Source organism: Callospermophilus lateralis, chromosome 2 (assembly GCF_048772815.1).
Source record: "Callospermophilus lateralis isolate mCalLat2 chromosome 2, mCalLat2.hap1, whole genome shotgun sequence".
Classification (NCBI taxonomy): domain Eukaryota; kingdom Metazoa; phylum Chordata; class Mammalia; order Rodentia; family Sciuridae; genus Callospermophilus; species Callospermophilus lateralis.
The window spans coordinates 160,841,780-160,860,934 of record NC_135306.1 but is presented as its reverse complement, the minus strand read 5'-3'; the positions used below and the strand labels follow the sequence as shown (position 1 = coordinate 160,860,934).

The 19,155-nt window shown below is 49.7% G+C and overlaps 1 protein-coding gene across 1 annotated transcript in view; it reads left to right on the top strand.

Moving 5' to 3' along the window:
* Positions 1 to 18,670, top strand: part of Galnt18 (polypeptide N-acetylgalactosaminyltransferase 18) — a 333,826-nt gene extending 315,156 nt beyond the window's left edge. Inside the window, exons 10-11 of the mRNA XM_076844211.2 lie at positions 4,926 to 5,090; positions 18,259 to 18,670. Of these exons, the coding sequence (XP_076700326.1) occupies positions 4,926 to 5,090; positions 18,259 to 18,405 (312 nt within the window). The 3' untranslated portion in view covers positions 18,406 to 18,670. The remainder of the gene's footprint in view (positions 1 to 4,925; positions 5,091 to 18,258) is intronic.
* The last annotated feature ends 485 nt before the right edge of the window (positions 18,671 to 19,155 follow it).

The window sequence follows — 19,155 nt, the reverse complement described above, 5'->3', positions numbered from 1 at the left end:
TGTTTCCCCTTTCGTGTGTGTTCAGGCCATTTATTGATTCAATGCACTACTGGCAGGCCTTCTGAGATGTCCAAGTGAGGACTTGAGAGGTTCCTCTGTGTGGAACTCTCTCTGTGATCTGCCGGCTCTGTGGTTACTCCAGTCAAGACGCCACTTTGTTGTTTGCTTTTTAAATAACAAACAACTGTCTGTCCCTATTATGATTTTCTCAAACTCTGGAGCAATAAACGGCTCTGGTGACAGCTGTACCAGATAGTAAGCGTACACACGTCTGCCAGAGCATCTCCCCAAGCACTTCAGAGCAGCTAAATGGATAAAACTGATTTCAGCTATTACCTGGGCTGCCACTTGTGTCTGTGGGGCCTGCCCTGGAGATGAGAGCCAGACCCTGATGACAGGGAGAAGAAGGGGAGGGAAGCGTGGTCCCTGGCCATGCTCCCAAACCTCAGGGAGTCTGGGTCCTTGAATGCAAGGTGACTAAAAGCTGCACACCGTCTTCAGGCGAGTACAGTGCCTTCAATTCCAAGCACATAGCCAATGTGCACCTTTTAGAGCTGGGCCCAGGAGACGGGCTGAGGCCCCATGCCTTTGCTCATTCAGAGAAGGCTTTCTGGAAATGCTGAGTTTTCAATTCTATTTCCAAAAGTGCAAGAGTTGGGGTAGGTGAGTGGAGGAAGTAAGGACACTTCTCAGGTTCGTGTCATTAGAATCATTGTTCCCTGATATGTTGTTGGTTTCCCCAAGTTGGCAATGGCTCTTCCAGGACAGGAACCATGACTTTCTCATTTCTACATCCCCAGAACCCAATTTGAGATTATTTATTGGTTAGAAGGATGGGTGGATGCATGGATGGATGGACAGATGGATGAATGGATGAATGGATGGATGTGATGACTAACTGCATAACTGTTTCATTTCCTGAATCCTACTTGATGTCAAATTCTTCCTCAACTCCAAAAACTGGAAACCACAGCAGGCCACCAGCTTTCCTTGGCGGTGACCTGGAAATCCAGGTCACACAATGGATGGGCTCAGGATGACAATTGGAAACCCATCTCTTACCCAGTGTGGGTTTGAACAGGCCTCCTCACCTCTTGTTCTGGTTGCATTTCCACATCGAGCTGGACATTGTACCTTTGGACTCTACTCAATCACTGTCATCCTTCATCTCAGTTATGGGAAGAATCAGTCATGCTAATAAGTTTGATGTCTACATTCGTGGATTCACCAAACATGATAAAATTGTAGGATGACCTCAGAGAGCAGATCCTGGCTGTGTGGAGTGTCTTCAGTTTGTCCACTCTTCCTTCCACCCTGGAGGCTGACCTGATGGAGCATTCCATGGGCTCCATGTTCTCTGGCTGGCAGTTGGGTTTGGCCAGTAGGCTGACCCAGCAGAAGCTCAGAGTGGACGGGGCAGTGAGGCTGGCTATGTATTCAGCACCGGCCCCCATTCTCCACAAGCCCTACTGAACTTGACTCTCTTTCCTCTCATCCCTTTGGACCCACAGAGATAACAAGCTCCATGTTATTATCCCCAGGGAGCTGTGCTAGCCCTGTGCTGTTCCCCCACACCTGTGTACACCTGCGGAAAGTGTTACACCCTCCTCAGATCTGCCGCTTCACGTGTGCCCTCTGTTTCCTTTTGAGACTTTGACTGATATACTGGCCTAAGGAGCTTTTTATGACTGAGAGGCAGCCCTGCCTGTCCTCCATCCCTTTCCCTAATGTCCACAGAGGCTTTTGAGAGTCTGGAAAAACACTCAGAAGGGACCAGCCTTTATTTTCCTCCTCACCTGTGCAGCTTTTCTCACTACCTCAGTCACTTTTACGCCCTGCACCCATATTTAAAAAGCACTTGTCAACCATTCTCTTTGACTAAAGCAAGAAGTACTTCATTTTGCCATTTTAACCAATCAGCTGATATTTCTTAGTTTATTTATTTATTTATTTATTTTTATTAGTTCTAGTCAGTTATGCATGATAGCAGAAAGCTTTTCAATTCATTGTACACAGATGGAGCACAAAAATTTTCATTTCTCTGGTTGCACACAATATAGCATCGCACCACATGTGCAATCATACATGTACCTAGAATGATGTTCATATGATTCCACCATGCCCCCTCCTCTTCCTCCCTCCCATTGACCCAATCAAAGTTCCTCCATTCCCCCCCACACACACCTCCATTATGGATCAGCATCCACTTATCAGAGAGAACATTCAACCTTAGGTTTTTAGGGGTTTTTTTTGGCTTACTTCACTTACCATGATATTCTCCAACTCCATCCATTTACCTGCAAGTGCCATAATTTTATTCTCTTTTAATGCTGAGTAATATTCCATTGTGTATATATAACACAGTTTCTTTATCCATTCATCTACCGAAGGGCATCTAGGTTGCTTCCACAATTTAGCTATTGTGAATTATGCAGCTATAAACATTGAAGTGGCTATGTCCCTGCAGTATGCTGTTTTTAAGTTCTTTTTGTATATAACAAGGAGTGGGATAACTGGGTCAAATTTTGGTTTCAAAGTTTTCTAAGGAATCTCCATTCTGCTTTCCAGATTGGTTGTACCAATTTTCAGTCCCACTAGAAATGTATGAGTGTGCCTTTTCCTCCACATCCACGCCAACATTTATTGTTTGTATACTCGATAATTGCCATTCTGGCTGGCATGAGATGGAATCTTAAAGTAGTTTTGATTTGCATCTCTCTAATTACTGGAGATGTTGAACATTTTTCCCATATATTTGTTGATGAATTGTATATCTTCTTCAGAGAAGTGTCTGTTCAGCTCCTTAGCCCATTTATTAATTAGGTTGTTTCATACAGTGGAGAAAAGATAGCCTCTTCAACAAATGGTGCTGGGAAAACTGGAAATCATATGCAGCAAAATGAAACTAAAGCCCTTTAACTCAACATGCACAAAACTCAACTCAAAGTGGATCAAGGACCTAGAAATTAGATCAGAGACTCTACACCTATAAAAGGAAAAAGTAGGCCCAAATCTTCATCATATAGGATCAGGCCCAAACTTCCTTAACAAGGCTCCTAAAGCACAAGAAATAAAATCAAGAATCGGAAAATAAATGGGATGGATTCAAACTAAGAAGTTTCTCCTCAGCAAAAGAAGCAATCAGTGAGGTGAACAGAGAGCCTACATTTGAGGAACAAGTTTTTGCCACATGCACGTCAGATAGAGCACTAATCTCCAGGATATATAAAGAACTCAAAAAACTTAACACCAAAACCCCAAACCAATAAGTTGATATTTGCCAACGAGAATTGTTTAATAGCTCATGCTAACAAGAAGGACTATCCTGAATTCCAACCTAGACCAAAGAATTATGCTGTGTATTTGTCCATGGGTCCTGGTCACTGGAGGGGAGGGATGGAGTGTTCATAACTTTGGTCATTTGAGGACTAGAGCTCAGAGAACCCCATGACTTCTGCTGAACCCCTGGCTGGGCTCAGGCTTGTGGGAACTTACTGAAAATTTTGAAGACCGAGCATCATGGGGCTTGCCTCTAGACCACGGCCTCACTGCAGGCCAGAGGACAACCTCTGTTTTTTAAACAAAGTGTAATTGGAACACAGCCGTTTGTTTGTGTGTTGTCTATGGAGATGACAGCAGAGTGAGTTCTTGGAGACCATGTGACCTTCTGTGCAGAAAAGAGTCCACACGGAGGCCTGACTGCTGTCCACAGAGCAGACCTGCTCACAGGGTGGCTCTTGGCTGGCATCTGTGAGCTAGGATTTCAAGAGGGCTCCCACCACAACTGAGGGATCATCGTGCCTAAGCCAATTTTACAAATGCTGGGGTTCATCATGGGCACCTGCTTTCCTTCTGGAAATCAGAAACTGGCGTGACCCAGACAGAGCTTGCCTGTGAGCCCCCATAGAAACCCTGGGTGCTGAGGCTTGATGGGCTTCCCTGGTAGATGGCCCTTCATACAGTTGTCACACTCAGTGCTGGGGAATGGAGCCTGTCCCGCATGACTCCAGTGGGGGAAGGCCCCGGGACACCTATTCCTGGCTCCCCAGGGTTTGCTCCCTGATCCTTTTTCTTTGCTGACTTGCTCTGCATCCCACACTATAACAAGCCATAGTCTTGAGTCCTCTGAGAATCACTGAGTCTAGGGATGGTCTTGGGGACTTCTTAGCACACCCTCAATGCCAGAAATGTTTGCCATCTATCCCTTTAAGAGAAAGCTTGCCATGAGCTGGGGTTGTGGCTCTAGCACTCTCCTAGCACCTGCGAGGCCCTTGGTTCGATCCTCAGTACCACATAAAAATAAATAAAATAAAAGTATTGTGTCCACCTACAACTAAAAATAAATAAATAAATATTTGAAAAGAAAAAGAAAAAGCTTGCCAACCCTTGCTTTGCACAGTTTTAGTGGGGATGGAAATTCTGGGTTCCTTCTCTCCCATCCCACAAGACTCTGAGCTCCCTGAAGGCATGGCCCAGGCCTTTTTGCTGTGTCTCTTGGCCAAGCACAGTGTCTGGCACAAGATACTGATACAGGAAGTCAGTGTGTCTGTTGGATTCAAGAGGTTTTTTCTTTTTTAAACCGTGGGTGGTGAAATCAATTCCAAAGGTTATGGTCTATATTTTTCAATGGAAGAAGAGAATAGAAAATATCAGAGTGTATCCTACATAGTAAGGGTAAATTTTATTTGTTGAAAACTTTGTTTTAGTTCTATAGGTAGGCCAAATGCTGGATCAGAATGTAAGAAGATTTTTTTATCTTGTTCATTGAAATTGATAATAGTTTGAAGACCACTGGATATCAAAGATCCAGGGTCATCCCTAACTGAGACCTCTTTGCCAGCTGCTGGGGACAGTCACCATTAACCCTCCCATCTCTCTGGCCATGGACATTTAACCTCGTTATTTCTCCTTCCCTCCACCCCCAGAATGTGTACTACACAAGCAGTCAGCAGATCCACGTCGGTGTCCTGAGCCCCACGGTGGATGATGACGACAACCGGTGCCTGGTGGACGTCAACAGCCGGCCTCGGCTCATCGAATGCAGTTACGCCAAAGCCAAGAGGATGAAGCTCCACTGGCAGTTCTCTCAGGTAACAGCCCCAGAGGGAGAGAGCCACAGCCACCCCACAGAGCAGATGCACCAGGGGAGTGGCCTCAGGGGCCAGGGAGGTGTGGAGGACAGGAGGGGAGGGGTGCTTTGGCAATACCGAGGCTGTGACTTCAGGCCAGTTCAGCTCTGGGGGCTTTTACTGAGCACCTACTATGTGCCAGAGGTTTCACGCACATTAGCTCATTGACCCTTGATATTGCCTCTGAGGGAAGATGTTGTTTTATCTTCATTTTATTTAACTTAGATACAAGGAAACAAGCTCAGAGAGGTGAACCACATGCCCAAAGATACACAGAAAGGGAGCGAGTTGGGTTGTAACCTTAAAGCTTCTGTTTGATACACAAGTGCCTTCTCACAGCCGAAGACCCAATGTCCCAGGTGTCCACAGTACCGTGGCTCTGATCTGCGACTCCCTGCCTTCCTCCCCACATGGAGTCACTCTATGGGATGAGGTGTCCTTGCAGTGTGGTGTCTTGGAGTCAGATGATGAGAGCAGTCCCCACATCAGTGACCATAGGCATTTTATTCCTTTGTTCCACCTCCATCAGTTTGGGGCCCATTTTTGACTTCTGGCTCTCATTGGCCACTGCGTCTCCCCATTATAAAATGATACCCAGGGATCCAGATGTCCAGCTTTAAAGAGAAAACCTTTGCCTCTCCTAACCTCCGGGGGGTTCTGAGGAACTGTACTCGTGAAACTAAGTGCCAGAGGCCCCTGACTCAAGCCTCCCAGCTGAGGAAGGGGCTGTCAGACCCTGCAGGAGTTTTGTGAGTTGGCCACACCTTGATTCCATTCCTAGAGTCCACCTAGGGAGGAAAACAGCATATACAAAACCCAGGTCACATCAGGGTTCTCAGATAGGTGTGGCCAAATCCTAGAGGGCAGTGTGGGGAGCAGCCAGAGAAGAGCCTAGAGGGGTCAGGTCTTGGAGGCCACAGGAACTGGGGGACCTGGTTCCGTGGAAGGTGAGGATGCACAACCCTACGGCATCTTTAGATCTGAGATTTCAAAAGCTTCCTCTGGTAGAGATTGTGGAGCTGAATTTGAAGAGAAGATCTGAGAAAGGGGAAGAGTCAGATGAAGACAGAGGGAGACTGAAATGCAGTTTGAATGTTTAGCCATTCTCTCCTCCCTCTCCACTATGACCCTGAGGCTGTCATGGCCATGCTTTGGCCCCCAAGGCCAATTCTCAGGGTGGCCTCTGAGGCCCACCCAAGGAGCTCAGGCATTGGTGATGTGGGCTGGATACCATGTGACAGGTGTGGCTGTGGGGGCCTGTGGTGGGCAGGTGTGCTGCTTCAGCTCACTGGAGGAGGAAGGTGAGCAGACAGCCCCTGCAAGCCACAGCCCAGCTGGGAGTATACCTGTGGCTCTCGGGACTTGGTGTCACCCAGCTATAAATGTTCCCGATGGAAGTTCATACTCAGCCCCTTGACAGGTCTTGCTCTTCCAGAGACTCTGGAATCAGCAAGGAAAGCCCTATCTGAGAACCTGGAGGCAAAGACATCTCCAAATTCATCTCTCACCTTCCCTCATTTCAAGGTGTGGCCTCAAACAGGAAGCACCATAGGTTCCTGCTGGAATGGACACTTTGTGCAACACAGCAAGCCCTGCTGTGTGTGGCGCTCTGGGGCCTGGGCGGTTTTCAGCCGCTTTTGCATACGTCTAATTAAAGCTCCCAGAGTGCCTTGGCAACCACATCTTTGATCCTTCTACCAAAGGGAACTATTTGGAAGTAATATTTTTAAATTCCTAATTTGCAAACCCAGAGCAGTCGCTCTCATTTGATATTTAATAATTAACTTCTGTGCAACTTTTGCTTCATGCAAAATGATCAATATTTATCAAGCGACCTGGAATCCATCCTCAAGACCTCATTGATGAGAATTCGCTCTTGACAAGGCCAGAGGAAGCCGGGAGCCTCTTAAACAGTTCATCTTATGCTTGGGCTAATTTTCTTGCAACATGTTTTAATCTTTGCAAATTACATAGAGATCCTACCAGCTAGAATGTTCTACTACAGAAGTTAGGCTGGAAGGAACTTTTACTGGGAACATTTCAAATCTCCTTTCTGGTTTCATATTATGCATTATTTACTCTCCTGAGGACCACATTTAAGCTCCACAGACATTCAGACTGAATTAATTTCAAAATAATCTAGTGTGATTCTCCTAGTTTCTCCTACAAAAAAAAAAAAAAATAGACACTTGCACAGCTTAGAGTTCTATCTCATACCCTGATTTTCTGTTTAACAAATAAAATGCCTTTCCTCTCACCTCTGTGAGCTCTTCCAAATTTCCAGTGCTTCAGGCTGAACCAGAGCAGTGTTAGATACTGACACTGAGAAGCCATATTTGATGAAAGCATCTCCTGGCGACGCTGATGTGCAAGGCTCTGATGAGCGATTTTCTGATGATGAACATTCTTTCCTTCAGTCGTTCATCAAACATTTATTGAGCACAGGGGTTTGGCAGGAGGGATGCAGATATGAATCAGACACGGCCTCTGCCCTCAAGGAACTCATGGGCATGTAAACACACAACAAAACCAGTTGATGAGAGCAGAAACGGAGGGGTATGTGGTGTTCTGGGAGCCTGGGGTGACTGGCTCTGCCTGCAGAACTCGGGGATGGCTTCACGTGCATGGCTTATTTGATCTGGATCCTGAAAGCTGGAGAGACAGTTCCCAGGCATAAAAAGGGAGAAGAACATCCCAGTAGAGGCTCTACCCAGGCAAAGTCATGAAAGAGCAGAGTATGTTTGAGGACTATGAATCAACTGTTTTGTGTGAGTGGAATTTAGCTTGTGATGGGTCCTGCAGGAGAGAAAAGCTAAGAGCCAGGGAGATGGACAGATGATGAGGGTTGTTAAATCCACTCCAACGAATTTGAACTTCACCTTAAAGCCAAGGGAGGGCCTAAGGGAGGTTCTTAAATGGTAGATCTTTGTATTGGTCAGTTTTTCATTACTATAACAAAATACCTGAGACCAGACACTTATAGAGAACAAAAGCCTTGTTTAATTCACAGTTCTGAGGGTTCCAAGGCACTGGCTCATCTCTGGTGAAGACATCATGGAGTTATGACATCACCATGGTAAAAGATAGAGAGCTTGCATATGTAAGGGGAAGAAACCACATCTGGAGACAGAAAACCAGAGCATGGCTCAGGGCTCAGGATCTCTGTTTTATAACAATCTACCTTTATGAAAACTAACTCAGGGTCCCAAGGTAGATACCTCAATGTCTTCAGAGAGCAACACCTTCAATGACCTAAGGACCTCCCACTAGGCCCCACCTCTTAAAGGTGCCAACACCCAACATTGCCACACTTGAGTGAACAGACCACATACAAACCATAGCAAACCATTCCCTTGGTAGAGCCTGAAAGATCCCCTTGGTTGCGGCATGCAGGGTGGATTGGAATGAAAGAGTCTGGAGACAGGGAAGAAAGCTGAGAAGGAGGCCATTCCATCATTCCCCAGGATGGGAGGACTTGGTTGCCATGGGGATGGGGACCAGGCAGCAGTGGAGGTGCACAGTGAGATACATTTCAATGGTCTTTTGGACATAGTGATGGATTCAGGGATGGCAGTTGGGTTTGTTAATCCAGGACCACCCCTGCTCTGGGTTTGCAGAATGGTTGGTGGATGGTCAGTTGACCCCTCAAGCAACACATCCATCTCTAAATAGCCAACATTTCCCACATTGGCACCAGATGCAACCTCATTGATAGGAGAGGTGGTGGTGGTGTGGCCTTTCATGATTTTTCTAACTTATAACTCCACCTGTATTAAAGAATTTCCCAAACTGACTACCCACCAGGATTCTAAATTCATATACATTAAGCATATGTCTTCTGAGAGTTCCCTTCACACTGGAATTTGGGGGGCTTTTGGAATGCAGGGATGCAGTGCTAGTGAGAGGCATTTGGTCGGTGACCCCGGAACAGTGGGGGGAGAGAGAGGAAACAGATATTAGGCTACTACAGAGAAGAGCTTTGTGGCAGTTCAACACAGAGCCCAGCAATGGACTATGCCTCAGTGGTAAGGAGACACCCTCTGCGACTGAAAGGTTGAGCAAATGTCGGAGTCCCACTTGAAAGTCATCCTTGAAGGGGTTCTTTCCCTGGGAAGGATGTTGTTGTGACATGTGTCTTCTAAGCTCCAACTTGCTCCTAGTCTGTCTACACATGTGAATACACCGTGGAGGGAATGGGACTACGTAAGACCAGAAAGCCCTCAGGGTCTCAGAGCTCCACCTTCAAGTATGTGAAGGGTTGCCCTGTGCGAGAGCAAGCAGGCTGACTTGTCCTGTGCACATCTGGGGGAGGACCAAAGAGGTTCAAAAAAGGGCTTTCTGCAGGGCTGCTCCTCATTGTCAGAGTTGCCCCATGAGTTTGCCAGCTCGGGGTGGGGCCAGGATCACGGACCAGCCAGCAAAGGCTCCAAGACTCAGTGGAGTTGGACTTGGTGTTTTTAAGAGCTCACCAACTCTGAAACTGTAATTCTAAGCTCCTTCAGTTAAATTGCAAACCCTGAGGGGTAGCCCCTACCCTGAGGAATCCCACAGGGCCGGCCTGAATTCGGCACCAAGATCTTCACCACGCTTACCCATTATCCCACCGGATGTCCCTCTCTCCCATCAATCAACGGACTGGAGGGCAGCTGGGCCCCCACACCTTCTCCACCACTGCTCAGAAAGCTGGGACAGAGGAGGCACCTCGCATGCTGTGGATCGCGTGAAGGAGTCCTTTTTAAAAATCCTATAAATCGTAAGGCCTCCTGTGTGCCAGGTCTAAGTTGGTAGGAAGTCCAAAGGCAAACAATGCTATCTATATAGAGTATTCTCTGAGGCCGGCACGCTCACCGCAAACAAAAGAAAAAGAGATCTAAAGTGCACTTCTTCCTCCAACTTCAGATTTGGGGGAAGGAGGTAGAAATATATTAAAGAGATATACATATTGTATAGAGTACAAATTTATAGGAATATTTTTTTAACGGGAGGATTTGACATGATGTCAGGATGTGTTTCCTGATGTCCCCAACTCTGGGGCTTTTAGTGGAAGCATTAGTCAGGCCTCTCTGGGAGCCCAGGGGCACCCAGGCAATGGCCACATCATAGGTTCTATGCCGGCTTCATCCTCAGAACAGCATATATGAATTTTTCCAAGTAGGGAAAGTCGAGGACAGCAACAGAGAGGCCTGTTCATGCCAGGAGAGAAGAGGTTTGGGAGTGTGGGGAGAGGCCTGGAAGTGAGCAGAGCCCAGGTCCCAGCCCGTCCAGGGGCAGCTGGCTCGGCCCTGCGGGGTCTAATTTGATAATTTGATGCAAGATGAGAAACCCACTCAAACCCAAACCTATTTGCAGAACACATTCCCAAGGAGCACCACTAATCCTGCCGGAGAGCCCCCCCGCCCCCCCCCCCCCCCCCCCCCGCACGGGAGGAATCCTTGACTTTTTCCTGCTCCAGTTCCCCAGCGCTGTCAGCAAGTCCAACTTCCAGAACCTTTTGTGCTGAAAAGAAAAGACTCTAATGGAGTATTGCGTTATGGCTCTGGAATAAAACTGCTTTTTATTTCCATGTCATACGGAGGGGCAAGTGTGCTATTGTCCAGCATTGAAGGACTGGCAATGCTTTGTGTGGGCCCTGAATGTTTTCTTAGTTATTTTCAGTTTGTGGCCGTCAGCACTTCCCTCCGCCTCCTCCTCTTCCCACGGAGATCAGGGATCAGCGAAGGGACCAGATGCGATGGCTCAGCTCCCTGCTCCTAGAACTGAATGGGTTTTTTTAAATTCATTGATCAAATATTTATGCGGTGTTTACTGTGTGCCAGGCACTACTGCATTTTGTAAATATTACCTTAAAAGCCAGGGCAGTGCTATAAGGCCCTTAGTAAACGTATCCCCACTTCACAACTTCACAGATGAGGACACTGGGGCACAGAGAGATTAAGTAGTTTGTCGAAAGTCAGACCTGGAAATTCTGACTCCGGCATTTGTGCTTTAGACCGTCCTACTATGGTGGCATTGTCTCACCTCTAGAAAGCCAGTTGGTTTCTGCAATGGGAGCGTGGGGCTGAGGTCTCCCTGCCAAGTTAGTGTCTGGGTGTGTGATCTGGCTGGATCCCTGCCTCCCAGCAGACTCTCCCTGGCCATCCCACCCTCTCCATGTCCACTCTGTACCTGTTCTTTTGCACCCATCTCCAGCCTGCAAGTCTAAGGTAGAATCTAGAATCTCACTCAGGGACTCACCTGAGTCCCCTTTAAGAAAGAAAACACCCAAGTGCTTATTGAATAAACCGGGTGTTGAATATTCATCATACAGAAAGACCACTTTACTCTACAAAAAAGACTTAATCTTAGGGTTTCTTTCACTAGCCCTAACATCCCACCCCTGCTTTAAAGTATTTGATTACTAATCATTAACTACTTAACCTGGAAACTTCTGAGCTCATTGAGCTTAAAGCCAAAGACCCACAGGGCTGCTTGCCCAAGGAAAATTAATTAGTAAGGAAGGTGGAGGGGGAGCTCCGAAACAGGTGGAGAAGTCTGCAGAATCCAGGAGTCAGGACACACACCACCTTCTTATGACCACCTTGATTGCACGTGAGACCAGCTGAGCTCAGCCCAGATGCTCTGGAAGCTTCCCTCAGGGTGCAGGTGACAGTACTGGGCTCAGGACTTTCCTGAAAAATGATCTTGGCTCCTGTGTGGTCCCTGAAGGGTGGTCCTAGGCCAGTACCACCAGTGCAACAGAATCTGAGAACTTTAAAGGCACATTTTCAGACCTCAACTCAGACCAACTGAATCAGGACAGTGGTCTAGTTTCACAAACCCCCAGGAGACTCTAACGCCAGGCTCTGTTTACCCAGCTTATATCCAATGAGGGACGGGACTAGTTTGGTGCTCACCGGCTCACACATAGCCATTACTGATACATACTTGGGGAAACTGAGGCAGGGAGTTGCTTGGTTTCGTAATAATCTGGGATCTGCTCCTCCATGCCCAAGAGGCTCATGGACTTTGGCTTCCTCATGCCCCAGTGTGCACAGTCAGTGTGCATGTGCTTTGCTGAGACACAGAGTGTCCTAGACTGCTCTGTCTCCTTCTGCAAATGAGAAGATAGAAATCCAGGGAGGCCCAGCAGCTTCCCGGGCCACATGACCAAGGCCAGGAAAAGATTCTGTGTTCTTTGTTTCTGTTCAGGTCCTTTGCAGTAACTACTCCAGAGAGGCCAGTGGGAGGAGGAACAAGGCTGGGGGCTGGGAATTCATGTCTAGGAATTATTATTAGCCTTCTTAATTCTATACATTCTACTTCTTTTTTTTTTTTTTTTTTTTTTACTGCTGCTTCCATATTTAATTTGGTTTCCATTCCAATTAAGCTCTCTGTGTGCAGCGGTTTCTCTCCTGCCAGGTTTAATTGCCCTTATTTAAATTCTTTAATTAAAAGTATTGTGTTTCCAGATCCTGTAGTTGTAAGTATTACACAAATGCTTTAGACAAATGGACTGGTAAACCAGGCAGCAGGCCCTGCCCAGAGAGAGGGGCAGGCGGGCCTCTGCCCCCAACCCCAGGCTCAGACCGTGGGACTGGTCCAGAGGCTGTGGGCTGGGCCTGGAGCTCTGCCAACAGGTGCACCTGCTTCCTTCCTCCCTCCAGCGCTCTAGCCCAACACAGCACCCAGGGTAACCTGGTTAACAGGCCTGCTTTGGCTAGTGCTGTCATTCAGATTCAAAGCCAAGGTCTGTTCAGTGGCCCATGAGGCCCTGCCAGCCAGCCCCACCTCACTCACCTCTAGGATCTCATCTCCTTACCTGTGCCCACTCTGCTCCGGCACACCTAGAGCTCCCTGAATGCTCAGGCTCCTGCTGGTATGGGAACCCACCTCCCAGCAAGTCTCCAGGGTCCCTCCCCTTCTCTAGCACATTCTTTGCTCAGGCCTCACCCTGACCCCCTCTTGCAATGGCAGCCCACCCCTGCTTCCCAGCATTCCTGAATGCCCTTCCTGGCTCTGCAATCTTGTGCACAGCCTCACCTCCTACTAACCATAGAATATATCACCTACTCTCCCTCCTGGAGGTCAGCCTCCTCCACAAAAGCAAAGATCTTTTCCTGTCCAGTGCATCACAGCAGCCTGGAACTGAGCCTGGTGCATGGAAGACACTCATTCAATAGTGGCTGGAGGGAGAGCCATGAAAGGAAGCAGACCAGTAGTCCCCAGAGCCCCCGGAGCTTCCTTCTCCCCAGGGCTGGGTACCACCAGCTCCCTCATTCTAGCCCATGACTGCTGAGGATGGGGTGTGGGACTGGGGAAGGGAGAAGACACCCTGGACTCCCACTCTGGCTGTGCCACCGTAGGCTGGGCAAGTCTCCCACCTTCCTGAGCCGCCGTCTCCAGTCCTGTAAATCGGGATTCTTACTGTCTCCACCTCTCGGGGTTCTTGTGAGGAATGCGGGAGGCTCAGCACAGGAAGCTCTGGGATCAGGGCTAGGCAGATAGTAACTAAGCACCAGAGGTTATTACTTTTATCTCCAACACAGAGCCAGCGGGAACAGGTACAGAGGGTAGCAATGCCAGGCTGCTCCTAAGCTGCCCAGCTTGCCCAGAGGGCATTGATTGCAGGAAAAGAAGACTTCTTTGCAATTTTGGCAAATGGGATCTGCTCAGAGAGACGGAGAGAGCTTAGACTTTGTTCAGAGATAGTGGGGAGGACCGAAGAGGAAGGCAGCTCTTGCACAAAAGGGGACCTGGCTGCCCTCTCCATACCCCAGATATGGTCCCAAGGGACACTCCAGGGCTGTTCACCCTATTCCAGAAGGTGCTGTCCTCTCTGCCTCCAGGCAGGGAGAGTTCCTGGGTCTCCTACGCTGCCCTCCCTGACAGCCCCAGATGGTCTCACTGCTCTTAGCCCCATCCCTTTCTTCCACATCCTTCTAAGAGGCCACACTGGCTGTCTCTGCCTTGGGGTCACATGCTTTCTGCATGGGGGCTGGGGCAGGGTAGGGCCTGGGAAATGTCAGAGCCTCTGAAGGGCACTTTACTTCTCAGAGCCCTCTGCCCCAACCTTCCCCTTTCCTCCGGGCCTTGGCAAGGTGCCCCCAATGAAGGCAGGCGCATTGGCTAAGAATGTGCCTGAGTGGCTGGCGGGGACGGAGGGGGTTGTGGCCTCCTCTGTTTTGGACAAGTTTCTCCAAACTTCTACGGTCCAGAAACTATGAAGCAGCCTCATTGTTGGCAAGGACTGGCCTGGGCCCTGAGGACATGCCGAGCAGCCAGAACCTCCAGCAGAGTGGCCAAGTGCTTGGTCCGGCCCCACTTTCTGTGTGTGGGCCCTTTGGCTGGAGCCTCCACGTTGGTGCAGCCTCACATCCCTTTACTGTTTTACAGCTCATCAACAGGCTTCTCATCAGAAATTATCCTGTGGCCTCACAGACAGGGAAACCGGATAGCCGCGAGGCTTGGTCAGGAGCACACAGCAGATAGCAAGGAGACGCCACATCTTGGGTGTCCTGGCTTGGCACCCCTATTTTCTGCCTCATGCCTGAATCCCAGCAGGCCATGCGACTCAGAGTACAGGGCTGGTTTGGGGCGCCCTGCCTGAGCTCTGCTCCCAGCCTCCTCAAGTGAGACAGACGGCAGGGATGGCAGGGTGTTGGAGGGGCGGGGAGGCTGGCTATAGGTCCACTTAAGAAGCAGCAGTGACCTGGCCCAGTCAGGTGTGGGCGGCAGATGCGCTCAGGGTATGGGGCCAGCAGACTGACATGGAAGCCATAGGCAACTGGACTGGCAGACAAATGGGCTGGCCTTTCCTGGAGCAAGTGTCACAGGGGATTCCTCTGGCTTCAGAAGTTCAGCCTGTAAGGGACCCAGTTGGGGACCCCAAGGGGACCTCAGGTTCTAAGGAAACAACTCAAGGTGCCCTCAGTGGCTGTCCCAGATATGTTCATGGATGAGGTATGGCCACCAAAAGTGTCGGTCCCTTGGCCCTGTTGAAGGAACCTATTTCCTGTCTGGTGTGAGTGAGGAGGTGGCCCTTATTCTGAGGTCGGTCCTGAGCAACACCCCACAACAGGAACTCATTCAAGAGAGGGCGCCTGGCTGCCCTGGGGCAGAAAAGTTCCACACGTGGTCCCACAGGGCGCTGGGGAGGCTGCATGTGGAAAGCCCAGACTGAGGGGAGGTTGGGGAGGGGAGAGCAGTGGACCTGGGGTGGAGGCCTCAGGAGGCTCTGTGGCCCCTTGGTGGATGTCCCTGTGACGTCCAGCAGGAGGAGACTGGCCCAACAGGGAGCCCCTGGGGAGGAAGGTGCTTGTTCAGAGGGTTCCTTCTTCCTCTCTGGAGGTGCCAAGCAGAGACCAATGGCCCCCTGATTGAAGCATTCAGCCTGCAGATGGGAGAGGGGGCTGGTCTTGAAGGCCTCCTCCAACATCTTTTTGATGGCTGCTCCCTCTTCTGCCCTCTCAGAGCCTGCACCTGTGGTCCCAGAGGGGCACACTGTCCAGCCTTTCCTTTGTTCTGCCATCTGTCTACCATGGAGGTGGTCAGTCACCGTTCTTCCCAGGGGAGGCCCCAGGTGTAGGGTGCAGGGAGAGCGACTGTCCTTATTCACCTGGACGCTTCAGAAGAGGTTCGTGTGGTCTGGGCCATCGCTCACATTAGATGTTGGGAATGCCACGTTCCCTCCCCACCCCGGGCACCCACGCCCCACCCCTCTGCCTCCACCTCCTCATTCCCTGCCTGCCTCCTTCACCTGCTTCTCAAACCCCTCCTGAGGGAGCTGGAACCTTTGCTTTGATTTTGTTAATTGAAGAATAACAAAGAATAACACACATACGTACAGAAATACAGGTTCAGCTCAAGGCAAAGGCCTAGGTAACCAACAGCCAGGTCAAGAAACAGCCCATTGCCAGCACTCCAGAGGCACCTGCCCTTGTCACCTGCCAATCATCTTCCCTCTCTCTTCTCCCCAAAGGGACCACCATCCTGACTTAACACCATGTTTTGTTTTGCTTTTTAGGAAGTTTACAGAAGGATAATTATGCACGTATTCTTTTTTATCTGGCTTCTTTTGCTCAACATTATATTTATGAGAGTTATCCTTACCGAGTGTAGCTCTAGTTTGTTTTCATTACTATATAGTAATCCTTTATGAGAATATACCATGTGGTATTTATTCCTTTATTTATTTATTTATTTATTTTTTTGTGGAGGGTATTGAACCTAGAGGCCCTTTTCCACTTAGCTACCTCCTACATCCCCAGTCCTTTCATATTTTTTTTTAGACATCTCTAGGATCTAAGTTCCTAGAGATCTTGCTAAGTTGCTGAACCTCAAACTTGATCCTCCTACCTCAGTCTCCCAAGTTACTGGAATTAGACGCATTGCCACTTCACCTGGCTTCCTTCTACTCTCGATAGACTCTTGCATTGTTTCCAGCTTAGGGTTTTTTCTCTGTGTCCTTGGTGCACACACTCCTATTAGATACCAACCTGAGTATGGGATTGTTGGGTCACAGGGGCCATATATTCAACTGTAGTGGATACTGCCAGCGTCCCCCGTGTTCTCTTGAGGTGTCAGAGGTTGCCATGGGGATGGCTGTGGCTGGCTGGGGATGACTTCCTTTCAGAAGTGTTTACCATTTCTCTCTCCTACTGCCCACTGTGAGTGAGAAGGGTCGTGATGAAGAGTGCCAAGCGTGATGGGTGGACTAGAGGAGGAGGGGGCAGGGTGTGAGGTGGGGAAGGCTTCCTGGAGGAGACCCAGCAGGGGCTGGGCTTTGAAACGGTCATGGCTCAGCCTGCTGTGGAAGCATGGAGACAGACCCCAGGCTGGGCACAGCTTGCTCACAGTCCAGGAGTCCTGGCAGAGTGGGCATGGGTTCAGAAAACCGTGAGGAGCTTGGAATGGATGTAGCAGGAGGGGGTAGCAGGGGAGGGTTCATGGACGAGGCTAGAGAGGCTCAGCACCACACCAGGAGGGGTTCTGTGCCAAGCTGCAGAGCCGGGCCTGTCCTGCAGGTCACACATGCACTTTAGAGAGATGACCACTGCCCACCTCTGGCAGCTGGAAGGGAGCTCTCTCAGGAGGCTATGAGTTATTCAGGTAAGAGCTGACAGTGTGGCCAGAACCAAGGCAAGCATGATGGGAGAGGGGTAAAGGACAGTCACAGGACATGAGCGAGGTAGAGTTGGTAGGACTGGTGCCTAGCTGGATGCTGAGCAGAGGAGGGATAAACCATGTCCAGGTTTCCCACATAAATATCGGTGATTGCCAAGATGGGATGCCCAGGGGTTGGTTTCAGGGAGAAGGTGAGCTTGGCTGTATATGCTCCAGTGCCCCCTCATCGGGACCACCCTCCGCCCAGCAGTTCCACCCACGGGGGAGGCCAAGTCCAGCTGGGCACAATTTGGTGGAAATAGAGGTGCTCAGACAGTCCAGGCTGATGCACCAGGCTCACAGCTGGCAGCCCCAGAGGGCCCAAGCCTGCGAGGATGTCACCTCAAACAGAAGGTGGCGATTTCCTCCTTGCTGCTCTAGGGCCACTCTGGGGAGCACAGCATCGCTTCTTTCTGGGGACTTCAGGACATCCTAAGTGTCTAGGATGACAGAACATTCTGAAACACCAATAGCAACGGGGTTAACCACGCATGTCCAGAACCTGGGGAGTCTAATGATCCCAAAGACAGGGTCCAAGGGCCTGATTTTGGTTGAGGCCAACACTAATAACCCCAGAGGTCCATTGGTAGCACAGACCCTAGGAGCAGGAGGACCCAGGCCTCTGAGGATGTTCAAACACAGGCTGATGGGCAGGGGGATCCTGAAGAACTAGGTTTTCCAAAACAGAGCCGAACCCCGGGGTAGGAGCTGTAGGAGCAAACCAGAGTGCCACAGACCAGGCAAGTAGACAGAAGTTGGGACAGAGAGGTCTCTGTCCTCACAAAGAAGTAGGGCACTGTGAGGAAACTGAGGCACGCATTTAGTCTTTGGGAGGAGAAACACATCAGAGACGGGGGACCCTGAGGTCTCATGGGAATGCCGTCCCCATGCCACACAGACTGCTCTGGCCCCCCTGGCCACTGGACTCCCTGACTATCTATGAGTTGTCTCTATGCCGTCTGACCCTCCTGTCCACCCTGGCTCCTAGGGAGGCCCCATCCAGAACCGCAAGTCCAAGCGCTGTCTGGAGCTGCAGGAGAACAGCGACATGGAGTTCGGCTTCCAGCTGGTGTTGCAGAAGTGCTCGGGCCAGCACTGGAGCATCACCAACGTCCTGAGGAGCCTGGCATCCTGACCTGCCCAGAGCTGCCTCAGCCCACCCTTTGCTACTGTGTAGCACCAGCTGCAATGTCGCCTGCTGTCCGCGTGGGGTTGTTTGGAGTCTGGGGAAACCAGGTTAGCGGGATACCCCCCCCCAAAGAGCTTTTTACTTCCTATTCAATTTTCATGGAGTTTATAGAAAGATGCCGAATGATGGGTCAGGGTCTAATATCATAAACTATTTTGCAACTGTAAATAGGGGACAAATGGAAAATATTTATAACTGATAATAAAGTACAATTGATTAAGAAAAGGGTTTTTGTGGTTATTCGTTGCCCTGTGGAGATTCATGCCTGGCTCCTCTAAACTCGGAGTTCTCGCCGTCAAAGATGCTTCTTTTTTTGTCCTTCCTGCTTCACGTCTCTGAGTAAAGGAGACTTTAAACCCCTCCAAACAGTGGACACTTACTGGGCACGCTGCCAGCTTGCTTTGTGAGTCTGTAAGCGGGCAGCTAGCAGGGCACCAGGACCTCAGGCCCCGAGGGAACGTCCCTCCTGCCTCTCCCACACACAGCAGAGCCCTCCCTGGAAGACAGCCTCAGTTCTCCGTTTCCAGAGAGGTGGCCATTACTCAATGACCCCTGGACCATCATTGGCTGGGCCTCAGGCCACACTACCCTCTTCTCAATTTACCAAGTCACCTCCTTCACCTCTCCCAGCCCTTGGGTCATGTCACTTGCCTATGTCCAGTTGCAAAGGCCAGTTTGGCCCCTTCCATAAATCAT